Source organism: Lepisosteus oculatus, chromosome 2, assembly GCF_040954835.1.
Source record: "Lepisosteus oculatus isolate fLepOcu1 chromosome 2, fLepOcu1.hap2, whole genome shotgun sequence".
Classification (NCBI taxonomy): Eukaryota; Metazoa; Chordata; class Actinopteri; order Semionotiformes; family Lepisosteidae; genus Lepisosteus; species Lepisosteus oculatus.
In genome coordinates this window covers 65,324,626-65,342,945 of record NC_090697.1, presented here as the reverse complement: position 1 = coordinate 65,342,945, position 18,320 = coordinate 65,324,626, and the positions used below count along the sequence as shown (strand labels likewise).

The following is an 18,320-nucleotide window of genomic DNA, read 5'->3' as shown; positions in this document are numbered from 1 at the left end:
TGTGAGAATGAGATTTTATCCTGCTACTCAGAATTGGTAGATAGTTTTACCAATTAACTATTTTATAACAAGGTGATTACAGACAGGGCTCATCTAGCTCATGGAGCATTTTCTAGTCATGACATCACATTGAGAGGAATCCCACTCCAAGCTTTGCCAATCCAAGTTGGCACTGTATAAGACCATGCCCAGTCAAAGGGTCCAGTTGGTTTAATAGGCAAACTGACACCAAATATCCTGGATTCTTTCCAACAACTAAAGGAGGTTAATTTTAGACAGAGCGGAACAACCTAACCAGCCCTGTTTGAGACCATCTTTCAAGAAAGCAGGAGATGAGATTAGTGCAGCTAAGAACTATAAGACCACAGCTTCTGCTTGGCTGTGCCAGTTCTATTCCATTAACTGGGCCCTTCCTTAAAGGGAGATTTAGTTAGAAACCTCAGGCCAGCCTGCAAGCAGCAACAAATTATATCTAAACAGCTGGACACAAAGTATTCGAATGAGATCAATAGAGCAGATAGGTTGATTGGGAAGTACAGAGCCAGGAGTTCCCACATCTTGATGCTGGAGCTACCTTAGTCCAGCCAGACCATTAAGTGCTTTTTCCTGCACTTGAGCCATGGTCTCAGATCATCCCTAAATACATCATAGAGGAGGCTATTCACATACTGAAAGACATGCACACAGGACCGTTAACAAGCTTTACTTCGCAGAAGTAGAATAGGAAGTGTCCAACTACACCACCCTCTCCAGCATACACATACAAGTAAGGACAGTAAGCACAACAGTGTCCGCTTAAGCGGTTTATTGGTCCAGTCTTTCCAAGCATGGTTAGCATCCTCATTTCCGTGAGCAGCGTCTTCTCTCCACCCGGATGTCATCCACTGCTGCATCTCCACAGGATGCCTCTTGGATTATCCCTTCCAGCAGGATCTTCAGTGGGGATTAAAGGAAGATCAGGACAACAGAACAATTAATTCTACAGGCAGGTGGAAAAAAAAATACAAGTACTCAAAAACCAGGTTTCCCTGCAAAGGGACAGCAGCATGTTTTAATGGGGGGGAAGTTGACCAGTACTGGACTTTGAATCCAGTCCACTTAAAGCATTCCTCTTTAGGGAATGGTCAGCATAAATAGGGCTTCTACCAAATGTAGAATTGGAAATTGTTCTACTCAAAAGGGTAGCAATAGGATTTCTTCCCTTGGCTCACAGCCACAGTTCCCATGACAGGATAACTCTGTCTACTCTTCCTCATTCTGCTACTTCAGCCCTACCATTGTTAACATCACAGCCTCATACCAGAGGATCAAAGAGGCGGATTCCTCACCAACAGGACTGCAAGCACCTGGGATTCCACAGGGAGTACTGTGCCCAAAAACCCCAGTCAACTAACCTCACCCTCCCCTCAAGGGTTCTCCATTAGTTGCATGCAACCTTTAGGGTAATCCCAGTCATCTAGTGAGGTCACCCAGGTTCAAACCCAAGACCACAGAGCTCAACCTGTGCCTCCTGCAAGATCACCATCTCAACAGGTTCAGTCACAGAACTGGGTAAGCAGTGAAGGTCTAGATGCACTGCTGCTCTGTAGGAGAGGGGATAGAAACCACTTCTCCAGTGGAGCAGATTTAGGGTAAATCCATACCAGAAAGGATTGGCAACTCCAGAAGATAACCCAGTCAAGATATTAATCCTACACTGGGAAGAAATGGAGCATCTTCAACTTCACCACTAGCTTGGCTCCCTGCTTGAAGTTATCCAGCAGCCCTAGGTAGGCAGTCAGAGGCCTACCTGGAAGGTCTTCCCAGGTTCCATGTACAACTCCACTTCAGCCCAGGCCCAGGTCCTGCGTCCGCTGCCTCGGCCCACCCACAGCTTGTGCCAGTCATCAGGAGTGTCAGCATACAGCATGTACACCGTGAGTGAGCCTGGGGGGGCAAAAAGGACAATACTGGCAGGGTCAGGAACAGGTCATTTAGCCAGTTCCTTTAGGAAATAGCTGGATAAATTCCTGCAAATAAAGCTACTAGCAAGACCAGCTGGATGATCATCCATTTTGTATCCTCCCCTCCCCTTTACATGAACTACCCCAAGCTTAGGAATAAGCCAGCGACATACCCACCTAACCCAAAAATCAGTTTAAAGGAGAAGAGCAACACGATGAAACTACCAGTGTTAAGCCTTCACTTTAGAACAGTGTTAGAATAGGTTTTGGTTTAGTTTTTCCAGCTTCCTCTTGGGTGAATGCCATGAAACATTCCAAGAAATGCAAGTTCACTGGGTCAACATTGGCCATTAAACCTGCAGCATGGGCAGAAGTAACTCAGAAACAGTTTCAGCCCCAGGTACTCACCTACTCCACGTCCCAGGATGCTGTACCAGAAGCTCAAGCACACCGACTCCTGCAGCACAGGGCTCATCAGCACTGCTGTCTGCCCATGCGCCCGCGGAAAGGCTGCCATGATGTACAGGTACTGTTCTGAGAGCACAGAGAGAGAACACAAGCCAAGCTTGGGGTTAGAGGACAACCATCTGTTTTTCCCACTGCAGGAATTTATATGGGCTATAGACCAATGCCTACGAATCCTGCTGCATAGGAACACTGCAGACAGCAGGAGTGAAGATTTGTTGTCCAGCAGGTCTAGTTTTGATCGGTCTCAAGATTCTACAGCAGAAAGTGCAAACCGTCAGGTCAAACCATTGGCACAGCAGACCCTTTTACAAAGTACTAGAAATTGTGCAAACCGCAAGAGGACAATAAGGTGGCAAAATATCCAATTGAGGAAACGTGGTACAAAACGTTACACTGCCAGTACAACACACGGGGGAAATAAAGCTACCCTGTTGTTGATGGATCTGGTCGTGGTAGAAACCAAGTGGTGTGGATTTCCATGGACAGCTCGTGATCATTCAGTAGTGAGGGTTAAATGAAAGCCGAACTACCCTCCATCTCTTTGGAAGCAGGAGTGATTAATATTCCTCTATCGGGACACTCCTTCCAACATCATCCCAGTTTTAAAAAGCTGGAGCCATTATGTGGCCCTGCAGTATTCAACTGGCATAGAGCCTGCAGGTTGGAAAGCCTGAAGTAGATCGAAATTGCTGTGCAGCAGGTTTCTAAGCTCCAGTTTACCTCGCTCTTGAATACAGTTCTCCTGCCGTGGTACCAGGGGAGCATGCAGCCTCCAGTCAAAGCTGTCCCTCTGGCACTGGGTCCAGCCGCACAGGGAGCCCTCAAAGCTGCAGAAGAGGCTGGTGGCGTTTGAGCTGGCAGTGGTGCCCGGTGTTGGAGAAGGGACAGACCGCTGCCCTCTCCTGAAGTGCAGAGGCCTGTGCTGAGGCAGACACACCCCCTTCTGAACCTGCACATCATCCAGGGCAGCATCCCCACAGTAACTGTTGCCAATGGTGCCCACAAAGAGGATCTAAGGGAGGAGAAATGGGATTGTAATGAATCACACTGTAGTCATCTTGGAAAACATTCAGGCCATCTAGGATTTAAAAAAAAAAAATTAAGGTGAGGGTTAAGTGCACTCACTCTGTATTTCTCCATCCCCACCCCACTGATGTCCAGCTTCTCCAGATACCACAGACGGCTCTCGCTCCCACTGTCAGACCACACCCTGTGCTGGCCGGAGGGGAATGTCAGAGACTGCATGTACACCGCCAGGGAGCCTGTGGGTCAAGCATCAGGAGATCATGTAGACAGGATTAGCCTTCCAAGGTTAGTCAACTCCACTCAGCCCACCCACCCCCATTGACTGTACACTCTGCATGCATGGTGGTCCCCTCATTTGACTTGATAAAGAAGGGAAACCTGTAGCAGTGAGGATTCTCCCCCCCCCCCCCCATTGCCACTGATGGAGCTTCTAGCACAAAGCTTACACTTTGAGAAGACCCTAGATAATCCCTGGGCTCAGTGCACCACCCAAGCCACAGTGAGCTTTACAAGATGTACCATCAGCTGGCTGGGACCCCCAACTTACCCACTCCTGCCCCAAAGATGCTGTACCAGAAGGACAGGCACACCTCTCCCGAAAGCTCCCCACTCTGCAGCACCGCAGTCTGGCCACTCTGCAGTGGGAATGCTGCCTGGATATACAGGTACTGTCCTGGGAGAGCAATAGACCAGGAAAGACTGCTTTAAGTTTCGGGGGGGGGGGGGGGGACAATGTGAAAGACAGCAGCTGGTTCTATCCCTACCTGGTTTGCTGTGGCAGGGGACCTTGCTGACAGGCCTCTCCCGGTGAAGACTCCAGTCAAATTCATCAGCAGCAGACTGGGTCCAGTTGCACAGATCTGACTCAAAGTCGCAGAGATCAGCACTGTTGATGGGCCCAGTAGCACTACTGCTCTGCACTGGGGGGCTTCTAGAGGTGGACTGCTCTGCAGCATGCTGCCAGCCCATCTGGTTCCTGGTGCTACCAGCCACAGGGCTAGAGGGATAGTGTTCAGTACCAGGCCCTGTAGCCTCCACCAAGCCCCCATGGCCCTCAGTACTAGAGGCATAGTGTTCAGTACCAGGCCCTGTAGCCTCCACCAAGTGAGGCTCTGTACTAGAGGGATAGCGTTCAGTACCGGGCCCTGTAGCCTCCACCAAGCCCCCATGGCCCTCAGTACTAGAGGCATAGTGTTCAGTACCAGGCCCTGTAGCCTCCACCAAGTGAGGCTCTGTACTAGAGGGATAGCGTTCAGTACCGGGCCCTGTAGCCTCCACCAAGCCCCCATGGCCCTCAGTACTAGAGGCATAGTGTTCAGTACCAGGCCCTGTAGCCTCCACCAAGCCCCCATGGCCCTCAGTACTAGAGGCATAGTGTTCAGTACCAGGCCCTGTAGCCTCCACCAAGCCCCCATGGCCCTCAGTACTAGAGGCATAGGGTTCAGTACCAGGCCCTGTAGCCTCCACCAAGCCCCCATGGCCCTCAGTACTAGAGGCATAGTGTTCAGTACCAGGCCCTGTAGCCTCCACCAAGTGAACCTCTGTACTAGAGGGATAGTGTTCAGTACCGGGCCCTGTAGCCTCCACCAAGCCCATGTGATCCTCCGTACTAGAGGCATAGCGTTTAGTACTGTGCACTGAAGGCCCTACCCAGTCCATTTCAACCTTGCTACCACCCACAGTACTAGAAGCATAGTGTTCAGTACCAGGCCCTGTAGGCTCCACCACACCCCTGTGGCCCTCAGTACTAGAGGCATAGTGTTCAGTACTGCCCCCTGTAGCCTCCACCAAGTGAGCCTCTGTACTAGAGGGATAGTGTTCAGTACCAGGCCCTGTAGCCTCCACCAAGCCCCCATAGCCCTCAGTACTAGAGGCATAGTGTTCAGTACTGCCCCCTGTAGCCTCCACCAAGCCCCCATGGCCCTCAGTACTAGAGGCATAGTGTTCAGTACTGCCCCCTGTAGCCTCCACCAAGCCCCCATGGCCCTCAGTACTAGAGGCATAGTGTTCAGTACTGCCCCCTGTAGCCTCCACCAAGTGGAGCTCTGAACTAGAGGGATAGTGTTCAGTAGCGGGCCCTGTAGGCTCCACCAAGGCCCCGAGAGCCTCAGTCCTAGAGGTGTGCTGTAGCTCAGCCGGCTCTGTAGGAACTGCTGCTATCGGGACCACTGTAGTTTGTGCAACAGCAGAGGATGAGTCTGACATGTGTCCTATGGAAGAAGGATGGCTTGCAGGACTGGATGAGGGCAGAGGGGAGCTGGAAGAGTTTTGTAGCCCAGAATCCTGCAGCACAGCCTGTCTGGAGGAGGACTTCAGGAAGCCTGTGGAGATTTCGTCACATTCAGAAGAGGACAGGTCATTTCACTGGAACTAGAAGTAGTCATATTGATGAGTTACAGAGAACGGCTAGAATTAGACAGCAATATGGCTAATACTGCTTTCTGTAGGCATGAACCACTGCACCACTGAATTAAGCCTATGATTTGCTAGTAGTCCAGTAATAGGAGCAAGTGGCATCCATAACCGGGTGTGAACACCTGCCTGTATGGATGTCATGCAGGTCATCTATGGCCTTGAGAGAAGCCAAAGCCGCTCCTGGACTCTCCTCTACTGCCTCATTCAGAATGGAGGCTGGAGCGGAGGAAGTCAAAGAGTTGTAGTCAATAGTCCGCAGCAGTAACAGCCGAGGCAATTTCCAAAGCGCAGAGGAAGTGAAGATACCTTTTCTGTGAAAGCGGGCCCACCAGTCCTTCCGTGACCGGAAACCGTACCGCGCTCGCGCGCCTGATACGGACGTTCTCTCCAGCGGTAATGAAACAGCTTCGGGGGGAAGAGATACACAGCGAGTTTAGGCTGGAGGAACACACGATGTACAAACAATACAGCAATGGTTTCCGTACAAGGATACAGCCGATCGGGCAGTCTATCCCAGTGGACCCCCCCCAGACCAACTGAGGTCAAGGGAAGGGCCGTGGTCTTCCTCGTGCCAACGCGCTAACGGCGTCCGAGTCCCCTGTCCAGTCCGCGTTTTACGTAGTAGTCAAAGTACGCTTATCCGTAGTTTAGGAAAAGCTCCCCCAGAGAGCTTGGGGCCAAACAAGGAGATTCCTAGTAAAGGGAGCGCGTTCACCAATTCATCGTCCCTGCAGACAATCAACCGAATTACTCCGATCGAGTACAAGGCGGCGACGGTCAGTTTCTTACGAAACTAGCGCGTCACTTTAAGGTGTTAGTTTTGCCTGGAAAGCAGGGCAGCTCGGATACATGCATGATCTAAAGCGGTCTTTCACGCACACAGCATCGACGGGCTTGGGGGGCGGTTTTTGGGAGAAGTGGAGAAGCTTCGAGAAAAGAAATCCCCCACTCTTCCGTGCGCTGCTTTAACAACTCAGTTTCGCCACGGCCGCCAACAGGTGAAGAATGAATTCATCTAACGTACCTTCCTCCAGCCAAAGCAGACATAGAACGAGATGGAGCAAACCTCCGGCACTCCCCATTTCAGCGGCGATCCAGAGACACGTCTATCACAAGGCGCCCTTCGAGCTTTTATATTGTCCTTCTGTCTTCGAAGTGTAATACGACTTAACCCGTACTGGGTTCACCCTCAGGTGAAAACAATTAATGTAGTCCTCCAATTAACGAGCCTGCTTCAGTCACAGGTGTTTGTTATCACTCGTTCCTTTGGTTAGCTGAGGGAAAAGAGAAATGAATTCACTTGAATTAATTAACCTGATCCTCGTTCTTCAATTGTAGTCTCGATGAGTTAATGAACCGTTTGGTGTGTGTGGGAGGGATACAGTACTCTTCTGTACAAGCCAGAATTCTTAAATGCCTCCTCAAACCTGCCTCATGAGTGATAAATATTAGTTTCTATGGCAGGGAGTCTCCAACCCTGGTCTTGGAGGTTTTTTATGGAACCTTTAAATCATCCATTTCTAAAGGCTTGGAAGAATTACATTTTTATTAATTAAATAACTGTTTAATTAAGCAACACAGAGATCATCTATCCATTCCATTTCTAACAGCTTTGTCCAATTCAGCGTCGCAGTGGAGCCGGAGCCTATCCCAGCAAGCAATGGGTGCAAAGCAGGATACTCCCTGGATGGGATCCCAGTCCATCGCTGGGCACACACACACACTCACACCAGGGCCAGTTTTCACAGCAGTCAGTTAACCTACCAGTATGTCTTTGGACTGTGGGAGGAAACTCAGGCGAACATGGGGACAACATTCAAACTCCACACAGACAGCATTCCAGGAATTGAACCCAGAACCCAGGAAATGCCGCAAGGCTGCAATGCTCACTACTGTGCCACTGTGCTGTCCCAACATAAAGATCATTTGGAACAAAAGTCCAACAGCATGTTCTTCAGCCTTCAAGGACCAGAGCTCCTTCCATTAGGACATCTGATGTAATATCTAATATTTGAACAACAGATGATTTTTTTTAATCAACTGTTTTTTTTTAATCATCTTATAGGTGATCCTATAATAATAACCGGATTAAACTGGACTGGGGCTCTCCAGATCCACTGGGATCCTGGTTTGAGGAAGAGACACACTGCAGACACAACAGCCTGGGGAGCCCAACCCTGGTCCCCGAGGGTTACTGTCCCACAGGTGCTCTATCTTTCCATCCGTTTTCTAACTGCTTCTTCCAATTCAGGGTCATGGGGGAGGCGGAACCTATCCCAGCAAGCAACAGCCACTAGGCAGGATACACCCTGAAGAGATGTAAGACACACACACACTCACTCACTCCAGGGTCTATTTTCCCAGAAGTCAGTTAACATCCCGGCATGTCTTTGGGCTGTGGGAGGAAGCACACTTGAACACAGGGAAACCATGCAAACTCCACACAGACAGCACCCCAGGCCAGGAGTTGAACCCAGAGCCCCCAGTCTGTGAGGCAGCACTGTGCCTGCGTCTTTAAATCTCCAGCTTCTCCAGCACAAGGAAAGGCTTCAACTTTTCCCCAGTAGGCAGCCAATTAGTTAATTTAGATCATTAAGGGCTGAGGTGGAAAGAGAAATCCTCTGGCTCCTTGCAAGTTGTGCACTTGAGCACAACAGCCATTCGGAAACTGGACTGGACTGGAGATCCACGGTTTGAATTCAGGGAACCACAAATCATCCATAGCAGGATTGGAACACCACACAACCACTCTGTTAATTGTTTGCATTGACAATTAATAGCATAAAAAAAACAGTAAAAGGTGCTGGAGGAGTCAAAGGACTGCATGAGAGTGAACAAGATCCACAAAGTGAGTACCCTGGATTGGATTTAATCACCTGGATGAATCTCACAGCTGTCCCAAGGCTGGGATCTGTATGAAGATGACAGAACTTTAAAATAGATACAGAAGGACATCAGATGCTAGCAGAGTAAGACAGTATGCTTCAATACCACCTGGAAATATAACATACAAGCAACAAAATGAATGGAGTCACTTCTTTCATATTTAAATACTTTCTTTTAATGTGTATAAAAAGGTAGGAGAACCAATATAAACAAGAATTCAGGTCGAAATAAAGTGCAGTGCAATTACACAGAAATCGCAGCGACGTATACCGATTTGCACAGAGCAATAAAATCAAAATTAAAAAAATAAATACATAAGAATAATAAAATCACTCGCCCCAGACTGGGGGTATGGCAGTTCTCTTTCTTAGATGAAGTCTTAGAGTTTGTATATGGCATGTTGAATGCCTCGGCATCTTTTAGCTTTATTTCATTGTAGAAACTCCAGGGAATATGACACATAGCTCTTCAAGTGTAACAAAGAAATTGCATGTATAGAAAATATTGTTATTGCTTCCCACCCGCAAGATGCCCATTTTATACTGATCCCAGCTGAAATGTAGCATCCGATGCATTTTCTGAACAATGCAGTGTGTGTGTGTGTATGTGGCAAGAAAAGGCCGTTCTAGTAATGAACAAGGTGCCCACGATCTCTCCATCCAACCGCACAAGAAAGTTTGATTGTACTTATTGCTTTTATGGTCCACAGCTCGTTGTTCAGCTCATCCAGCTCAGGATGATAACTGGCACCGGTCCGAGCTCGCAGACAGGACTAGCTGATCCGGCAGCACAGGCAACCCTGATGTTTTTGCGATTCGTTGTACAACCAGAAAACAAAATCTTGTACTGGGCTACATAAAAGCAACGATCCTAGCACCAGCAGGAAAATCCTTGAGATCTTTTGTAGTAAAGGGGCAGTTAGTGTTATTGGCAGGGGCAGCCAAACTCTATTGGATGGGTGTGATGTGGCGTGCACATGGGTGATGACAGACCCAGCACAGCCTTCTCGCAGTCTGATTGGCGTCAATGTAACAATGGAAGACAGCTCAAAGCAGCCAGGACTTGTGTCCGGTATCTCAGTTTGAACAGCTCGGGTGGTCTCCAGTTCAAGCTTCCGAGGGCATTTCAGTCCCAGATTTCTGGTAAAAACTCAGAGAATTGTGAATCGTGTCCACCCGCATTCAAACAGCCCTAATTTAAGTCTCCCCCCCCCCCGGAACAAAAAAAAAAGATTCCCACAGGGACAGGATACTGAAATGGCCCGGGTTCGAATCCTGGTAGGGCTGCCCACTGTCTCTCGGGGGCCCGAACGAGCGCTGATCGCAGACTGACCCGCGCGCCAGCACGCGGTCTGCGTGCCCTCGGGAAAACAGGACAGTCTGGTCGCCGGAGAAGACCCATCACCCCACCTCCCCTCGTCGGTACCCCGTTCTTGAAGACTCCCAGGAAAACCTGCTTCAACAGCAGCGTCCGGAGCAGTCCGCGTCCAGTCCCGCGCGCCTCCCAGAAACCCGCCAGTCAGTGCTTTGTTCTGTCGCCAGCCCCCCTCCTGGCTGAACTGCCCGCAGGACACCGACATGAGCGGGCTGGTCCGGGCCGGAAACCGAGAAGGAAGTGCTGTCCCGTGCGCCTCGCGGAGACGGTAACGAGACCCAGGAGAGAGGAGGAGGAGGTCACATTGCCTATCCCCGGTGCCCGCGTTGCGAGGGACGGCGGAGGGCGCGCTCAGTGGCACAGCACGTCGGTCTCGAACTGCAGGAGCTGGCCCATGAAGGACAGGTTGGGCGAGATGACGCCGCGCCGCTGCTTGACGAAGGCGAAGGCCTCGTCCAGGCGCACGCGGCGCGACACGATGAGGTAGGCCAGGCAGATGGTGGCCGAGCGGGAGATGCCCGCCTGGCAGTGGACCAGAACCCGGCCGCCGCTCTCCTTCACCGAGTCTGCAACACACAGGGAGCCCCAACATGAGTCAGCAAGCACTGGGGTAACAACTCCTACCGGCTGTCCGCAAAACGAACACAATCATCCCATCTGGAGGAGCGGGGGAGAGTTTACAGAACTGTAGAGGGGTTGCAGCCTGCTATCATCATCACAGCTGAATAACTCTGTCTATCAAGGGGCACCACGGTTACCTGATTCACCTATTGATTAATCAGCCTTACAATCGCTCTCTCTGCCTGCCTCTAGGCTGTATCTTTCCTCTGGGGCCTGTTTCTTCGTGGCGCCTTATTCGGACCTGGGCGGAGCGGTGGCTCTGTGGCTAAGGATCTGTGTCTGTAACCGGAAGGTTGCCGGCTCAAATCCCACAGCCGGCAGAGGAATCCCACTCTGTCAGGCTCCTGAGCAAGGCCCTTAACCCCAGCTACTCCAGGGGCACTGTACAATGGCTGACCCTGTGCTCTGACCCTGATGCACTGACACAGACAAGCTTCTCTCCCGTCTTTTCACATACCCCAGAGCAAGCTGGGGTATGTGAAAAGACGAATTCCTAATGTAAGAAATTGTATATGGCTAATAAAGCAACATTATCATTATCTTCCTTCTCCCTGCACCGGCCCTCCCCGACTCACCGATGAAGCCGATGGCCTCGGGGAAGGTGGCGCTGATGTCCGCCGCCAGGCTGTCCTCCACGGGCAGCGTCTTGTAGCGCAGCTCGCCCTCGAACAGGTTGGGGCACGAGGAGGAGACGTTCAGCACCGCCGTGATGCCGCGCGCCGCCAGCGCCTCGCGCCGCGAGGAGTGCCAGGCGCTGCCCAGGTACAGGAAGGGGAGGATCTCCACGGGGCCGTCCTGCCAATCACACGGCAGCAGAAACCAACTCCGTTATTTCTCCCGCTCCGTTTTCCATTTCCGTTTTCCACCGCGCTTGCTTTCGCTATCACAACTGACTAACGCCGTCGTTAGTTCTGCTGCTGCAACAATATTTACAGTAGCGCCGATATCACGGCTTTTACTGTTGCTGGATATCTTCTCGATTATTACCACTGTTGTCATTTCAGCAATTCAGCAAAAGGCAGTGAAATTTTAATTTCAAACGTATTTCTCTTGCTTGAAACTGACTCCTCTTAGACAAAAACAGGTGTTAATGACTTAAACAGCAAATTGTGTTACTGTTTTTTTAGTACAAATACTGGTATCTTTGGGGTTGCCTTTACGAACATCGCAGTTAGTAAAATAATATTGAACTGCTGGAACTGCCGCTGTTATCGCTGTAGTATTTTGCTCATAACTCTGTTAATTTTGCTTTCGGTATTAAAACACAGTCTCAAAGTTAGAGTAATACATATTTCAGTGGTAAATATTAAATACCCACTCCGAAGTAAGGGTTGCCCTTAAACTACAGTACAAACACACATTTAGCTAACGTAATATCAGAAGTAAAGCAACAGCACGACGCCCACGTCAGTCTGCAAAACCGTTTGACAGATTGACGTACAGTTCGTATATGATTATAAAATAGTTTTTTGATCATCTTTTAATCGACCTTTAATTCTGACCGAGTTCTTTCCAAAGCAGAACTGCGACACTTCATTTCACAAAGCATTATCGTTTCCTCTGCAGATGCGGTGAGGTGCTCGCACTCCCGGCTCACCTGATCGTACAGCGGGGTGCTCCTGCCGGACACGCCGGGTTCGGCGTCTCTGGGCGCGGCAGGACCGCCGCAGAGACCCGGGGAATGGACACAGAGCTCCGGGCACAAGGCGAAGAACCCCTCGAATCCCCCTAAAATGAGCGAGAAAGACCACGCTATTAAGTTACAGAACAAATCACTCGTTCCTTCGTATTTTTTTCAAATGTTTGTTTAAAAAAATACGTTGAATTCGTCTTGAAGCTTTACAATAAAACGCGAAGCTGTTTAAAATACGCACAGCCCGTTTAACAATACATAAAAAAAAACTTGAAAACGAAGTCTTGGCGTTGAGAGCACAAATATAGTAATCTGTCTAACAAAAGAAACTTTGTTTAGAACGCATTTATTTCTTCATTATTCTCGGCTCACAGAAACGGACGGCTCATTCTCAAGTTGTACTTGCTGCCAATCATAATAAAAACGGGTTAAAAATTTCAGCTTTAGATGCGAAGACGTTTTGATGACAAAACAATCTGCTACTCGATTTATTCTAATACCGATTCTACTAATAAAACAATTCTGTACAGTTTTAAAACTAACCAGAAACGTAATGAATTTGAGCGTTTACGTATTAAATCGATATTATGAAACAGAATATTATAAACCCATCAGGTTTATTAATTTAGAAATAAACTTTTGCCTTGATTTCCGTTAAGGCAACGTAGTATGTACGAGGTCCACCGCAATAAGCGCTGGAAACCTGACTTTATTCGATCGAATAAATGTAATTCTTAAATTAATTTCTCCATCTTTCCGAATGTTGATTGACAGTTTTCGGAACAGCACTGTAAAACAGACTGCGGCTGCCGATCGCTTTAACAGAGAAAGGCGTATGATTTTAGAATTAGCCCATAAACCAACGACAGAGTAATACAGCTTTTATTTTTTAAAGAACTTTTTATATTCGTACCCACACACTCACATACGGCGAAAACAATTTCTAGGCGGCGAATTCAAAACGTTTACTGGGATTTGTGTAGTTATTTAGTAACAGTAGTTTTTTTAATTATTATTATTATTATTATTATTATTATTATTATTATTATTATTATTAGGCGAGATGTACCTTGCAGAAAGCAGATCTGAGATTTGCCCGGCTCCAGCTCGCCGTGCAGGGCGTTCAGAAGCATGCTGGCCAGGCTCTCGGCTTTCAGGTCCTTCACGGACCGGCTGTCCTCGTCCAGCACCACCACCGGCGAGAACTCCCCGCCGCGCAGGCGGGCGAGCAGCGCCTTGTCCGGCACGATCCACTCCAGGCTCACCGCCGACCCCTTCGACCTCCGCCGCAGCATGGAGTTCCAGTTGACGTTGCGGGAGTCCCGGACGTGGACCCGGGAGAAGGAGAGGAAGGGGCGGCAGTCCAGCACCACGCACCCGCCGGACGAGAAGTGGTCGCGGGGCGTCCGCAGAATATGGACCAGCTCGCCGCCCTCAATATCCAGCACGTTGGTCGTTCCCATCACGGGCAAACTAACGGTAAAAAAACAACAACAGACCCCCGAATCCGTGTTCCTCTTCTGGAAAGTAGTGTTCACTGTTTTTTCTTTTGGGGGGAAAAGATACCTCCTTCCCCTTCAATATACTTCAGTTTATTTTTATTTACTTCACTAATGTAGACGTGGTGGACCACTGATGGCAGAGGTGATTTTTTTCACGTTGGTTGTTTTGCTACGGACTGTTCATGAATTCGGTATTTAAGTTTATGCCTCCGTTTAAGAGCTACGCCAGCGTACAGGACAGTATACTTGATGTCACGCAGATGAGGCTGGCTGTCTTCCCTTCTCGACCTTTGTCTCCTTAGTGTAACAGCTGTGAAAGACAGGCGAGGGTGGGGCGGGCCCTTAGTTTTATAAGCGCAGCCTGCCCACTGGGCCCCGCCTCTTTTCCCCTGACAAAAGGAAAAAACGTCACGGACGGAACTTCCATATATGGCGGCGGGCGCTCTTTGTCGGCGAGCCATATATGGTTAGTGGCGTCATCGCTCTTGCCAGGCCTGCCAGCACGTGGAGCTCTGGGGATACCCCCCCCGCCCCGTGTACGCGTGTGTGTGATTTGATGACATCAGCAGTCGGCGGACAAGCGGCAGCAGCAGATTTTCGTAATAAAATCCCCGGTAATTAAACTGTGGGCTTCTTAAAAACGAGCCCGATTTCTCATAAAACGACTTCCACTGAATCACGGCTGATTCACCCCAATGCCTTTTTCTTCCTTTATTTTTTTGGAGGTAGTGCGATAGAGGAACATGGTTCAGGTCCAGGTTTCCCAGTGTCAGGGTAGATGTTCTGTAGAATAAGGGGGTGGTGGTGAGTTTTTCCTAAATTCTTTCTCTGTTTTCTTTGACCAAGTGCCTAACCCACTAACTCATGTCCGTTAGAAAACTGAATCCACCTCCTCCACAAACCTTCAATAACCCATATTCCATCCACTGACCCTTGTTCCCCATTTGTTTAAAGTGGGGGGTCTTGTTAATGTTTCCCCGACCCAGGTATGTGTGTATGAAGGGGCATGATTCTGGCTAGGTCCTTTTTGAAATCCCCCTTCACCTTGACCACTGTTAGACAAGGAGGGACTGTAAAACATGAACCACAACTGGAAAGTACAGAGAAGTGCATTGGGAACAGGAGGCACTTCTTTACGCAAAGGGTGGTGGGAGTATGGAGAAAGCTACCCAGCCATGTTATTGAAGCCATTAGCCCGGCTTATTTCGGGAAGGATGAGACCCTCTGATTGGATCGGGTGGCACATCTTTGCATCTTTACACAAAGGGTGGTGGGAGTATGGAACAAGTCACCCGGCCGTGTTGTTAAAACCGGTACGCTGGCTACTTTCACAAAAAGGGTGGATGAGATCCTCAGATCAATTAGCTACTAATGACCACATGGGCCGAATGGCCTCTCGTTTGTACCTGTTCCCACACAAGCCGATGAGAGGCATTAGCTACTAGCAATCTAAACGAGTGGGAGGCGTTGAGCAGCCTCCTCTCTTGCTTACCTGCCTGGAGTCTGTGGATACGTCCCTGTGGGTCTGTGTGCAGGGGAACTCCCTGGTGGGAGGGTGTGTCAGTCATTGGATCACCCGCACATCCTACCAGAACTCTCTCCTCCTCCCTCCCTCCCCCTTCTTCCTGCTGCCCTCTCCAGATCCTTCCCTCTGCCCTTCTCGCACTCCATCGCCCTCTCCCTTTCTCCTCTCGGCACGCACTCTGCCAGTTGGCTAGTGACCACGGATTTTAACACCCCCCTCTTCGGAAGCAGCAAACCCTCCAGATTAGAGCAGAAAAATCTCCAGGCAGTAATCTAAACTCAGACCCAGAGGAAAGGGCCAGTTACCCCATCTTTCAGTCTGTTAATCTGGGCTCAGCCTGGCCAGTCACATGGGCAAGCACTGCTTAGCCGTGTTCAGCAGATGTTGTGTGCTTGTGTATTGTGCAGGATGAGCTAAGCAGTGTTGAGCAGTGTAATGCGTGTGTAGAATGTGATCAGCAGTAGAATGTGTGTATTTGTGTGTGCAGAACATGTCCACAGGTGTTCGGCAGGGTAATGTGTGTGTAGATGTACAGTATGTGTCTGTGTCAGTGTATGCAGAATGTGCCCACAAGTGTTGAGCAGTAGATTGTGCGGACAGGTTGCATATGAAGTGTTGTGCAACTATACTGTGTCTAGAGGCTTGTCCTTCCCAGGGGAGCTCATTTAAACACGATGCTCCTCCGTGAGTCACGTGATCATCACAGCGATGAAAACAGATAAATATAGATATATATGTTATACATAAACAGAGCTGCAGCCTGGTACTGTGTGTGATCTCCTGGTGCAGCCTGAGGAACAGAGAGGGAGCCTCTCAATAATAATAAAGACATTGTCCTCAATGTAAATGTTTACCGATTGTTACTGTTTAGGCAGCATTGAAATCCATCACAAATGCCATTAAAGCTTTTTAAATACACGAGTATATTACATGAATACGTATCAAACGCATATTTTCGGCCCATTTTAGAGTATAGGAAGCAGGCTGGCCTGTGGACCGGGGGACTTGCAGACAGTGTGCCGGGTTCATTAACAGCAGCAGCCAGTGCTGTTGGAGTGCGTGTCTGTGTGTGCGGGGAGTGGGGGTGGAGAGGTTAAAGCAGATATCCAGGAAGTCACAGGCACACCGAAAAGAAGAATAAAAACAGAGGGTGACGCAGACATGTTCCGTTGCCTGCGCTCAGACGCAAGTGTGCAGGGGCGATGTCAGTGGGAGGATGTCGTTGTGTGTGTAAAGAGACTCGATGTGCCCGCGTCTGTGTGTGTACATGTTTGCCCACCACCTGTGGGATATCCTGTTCATGTGAGTCTGTCCTACAGGTGTCTATAAATAGCTGCAGGCTTTAGTTCCAGGAAACAGTGATGAACAGGTTGTGTAAAGCACTTAGGAGCTAACAAAGGTGGGAAACCAGTAAGACGCTGGTAAGATCTGCCCATTACAAGTGCTCTTGATCCTGCGTAATCCAGTATGTATTCCCGTATCCCTTGTACCTTTATATCTGTACATTCCTGGCATATATTCATGTGTTTTGAGACAGTAGATTGTGTAGACAGTAGATTGTGTGTGTGGAGTGTGTCCGGCGGTGTGAGACAGTAGATTGTGTGTGTGGAGTGTGTCCGGCGGTGTGAGACAGTAGATTGTGTGTGTCCAGCAGTGTGAGAGAGTAGATTGTGTGTCCGGCGGTGTGAGACAGTAGATTGTGTGTGTGGAGTGTGTCCGGCGGTGTGAGACAGTAGATTGTGTGTGTCCAGCAGTGTGAGACAGTAGATTGTGTGTGTGGAGTGTGTCCAGCGGTGTGAGACAGTAGATTGTGTGTGTCCAGCAGTTTGAGACAGTAGATTGTGTGTGTGGAGTGTGTCCGGCGGTGTGAGACAGTAGATTGTGTGTGTCCAGCAGTGTGAGACAGTAGATTGTGTGTGTGGAGTGTGTCCGGCAGTGTGAGACAGTAGATTGTGTGTGTGGAGTGTGTCCGGCAGTGTGAAACAGTAGATTGTGTGTGTGGAGTGTGTCCAGCGGTGTGAGACAGTAGATTGTGTGTGTGGAGTGCGTCCGGAAGTGTGAGACAGTAGATTGTGTGTGTGGAGTGTGTCCGGCGGTGTGAGACAGTAGATTGTGTGTGTGGAGTGTGTCCGGCGGTGTGAGACAGTAGATTGTGTGTGTGGAGTGTGTCCGGCGGTGTGAGACAGTAGATTGTGTGTGTCCAGCAGTGTGAGACAGTAGATTGTGTGTGTGGAGTGTGTCCGGCGGTGTGAGACAGTAGATTGTGTGTGTGGAGTGTGTCCGGCGGTGTGAGACAGTAGATTGTGTGTGTCCAGCAGTGTGAGACAGTAGATTGTGTGTGTGGAGTGCGTCCGGAAGTGTGAGACAGTAGATTGTGTGTGTGGAGTGTGTCCGGCGGTGTGAGACAGTAGATTGTGTGTGTGGAGTGTGTCCGGCAGTGTGAGACAGTAGATTGTGTGTGTGGAGTGTGTCTGGTGGTGTGAGACAGTAGATTGTGTGTGTCCAGCAGTGTGAGACAGTAGATTGTGTGTGTGAAGTGTGTCCGGCGGTGTGAGACAGTAGATTGTGTGTGTCCAGCAGTGTGAGACAGTAGATTGTGTGTGTGAAGTCTGTCCGGCGGTGTGAGACAGTAGATTGTGTGTGTGGAGTGTGTCCAGCAGTGTGAGACAGTAGATTGTGTGTGTGGAGTGCGTCCGGAAGTGTGAGACAGTAGATTGTGTGTGTGGAGTGTGTCCAGCGGTGTGAGACAGTAGATTGTGTGTGTGGAGTGTGTCCGGCGGTGTGAGACAGTAGATTGTGTGTGTGGAGTGTGTCCGGCGGTGTGAGACAGTAGATTGTGTGTGTGGAGTGTGTCCGGCGGTGTGAGACAGTAGATTGTGTGTGTGGAGTGTGTCCAGCAGTGTGAGACAGTAGATTGTGTGCGTGGA

The 18,320-nt window shown here is 49.5% G+C and overlaps 2 protein-coding genes across 3 annotated transcripts; both read right to left on the bottom strand.

Annotated features, from left to right (window-relative positions):
- Positions 1-790: 790 nt before the first annotated feature.
- On the bottom strand, positions 791-6,984 carry LOC107076797 (uncharacterized). Of its 2 annotated transcripts, XM_069180792.1 has the most exons (10): positions 6,877-6,984; positions 6,159-6,257; positions 5,979-6,068; positions 4,202-5,758; positions 3,985-4,110; positions 3,537-3,673; positions 3,132-3,423; positions 2,352-2,477; positions 1,790-1,926; positions 791-933 (listed from the first exon to the last, which is right to left on the bottom strand). In XM_069180792.1, the coding sequence occupies exons 1-10, from the start codon at positions 6,932-6,934 to the stop codon at positions 841-843; spliced, it is 2,715 nt and encodes a 904-aa protein (XP_069036893.1). In that variant the 5' UTR covers positions 6,935-6,984; the 3' UTR covers positions 791-840. The 2 variants fall into 2 exon arrangements, with proteins under 2 accessions (XP_069036893.1, XP_069036895.1); XM_069180794.1 differs by lacking the exon at positions 5,979-6,068.
- A 1,903-nt stretch (positions 6,985-8,887) lies between these two features.
- dusp2 (dual specificity phosphatase 2) lies at positions 8,888-16,922 on the bottom strand. The gene is made up of 4 exons (XM_006625593.3): positions 13,436-16,922; positions 12,331-12,461; positions 11,309-11,528; positions 8,888-10,678 (listed from the first exon to the last, which is right to left on the bottom strand). Exons 1-4 carry the CDS (start codon positions 13,827-13,829, stop codon positions 10,464-10,466), a joined length of 960 nt encoding a protein of 319 aa, XP_006625656.1. The 5' UTR covers positions 13,830-16,922; the 3' UTR covers positions 8,888-10,463.
- Between the last annotated feature and the right edge of the window lie 1,398 nt (positions 16,923-18,320).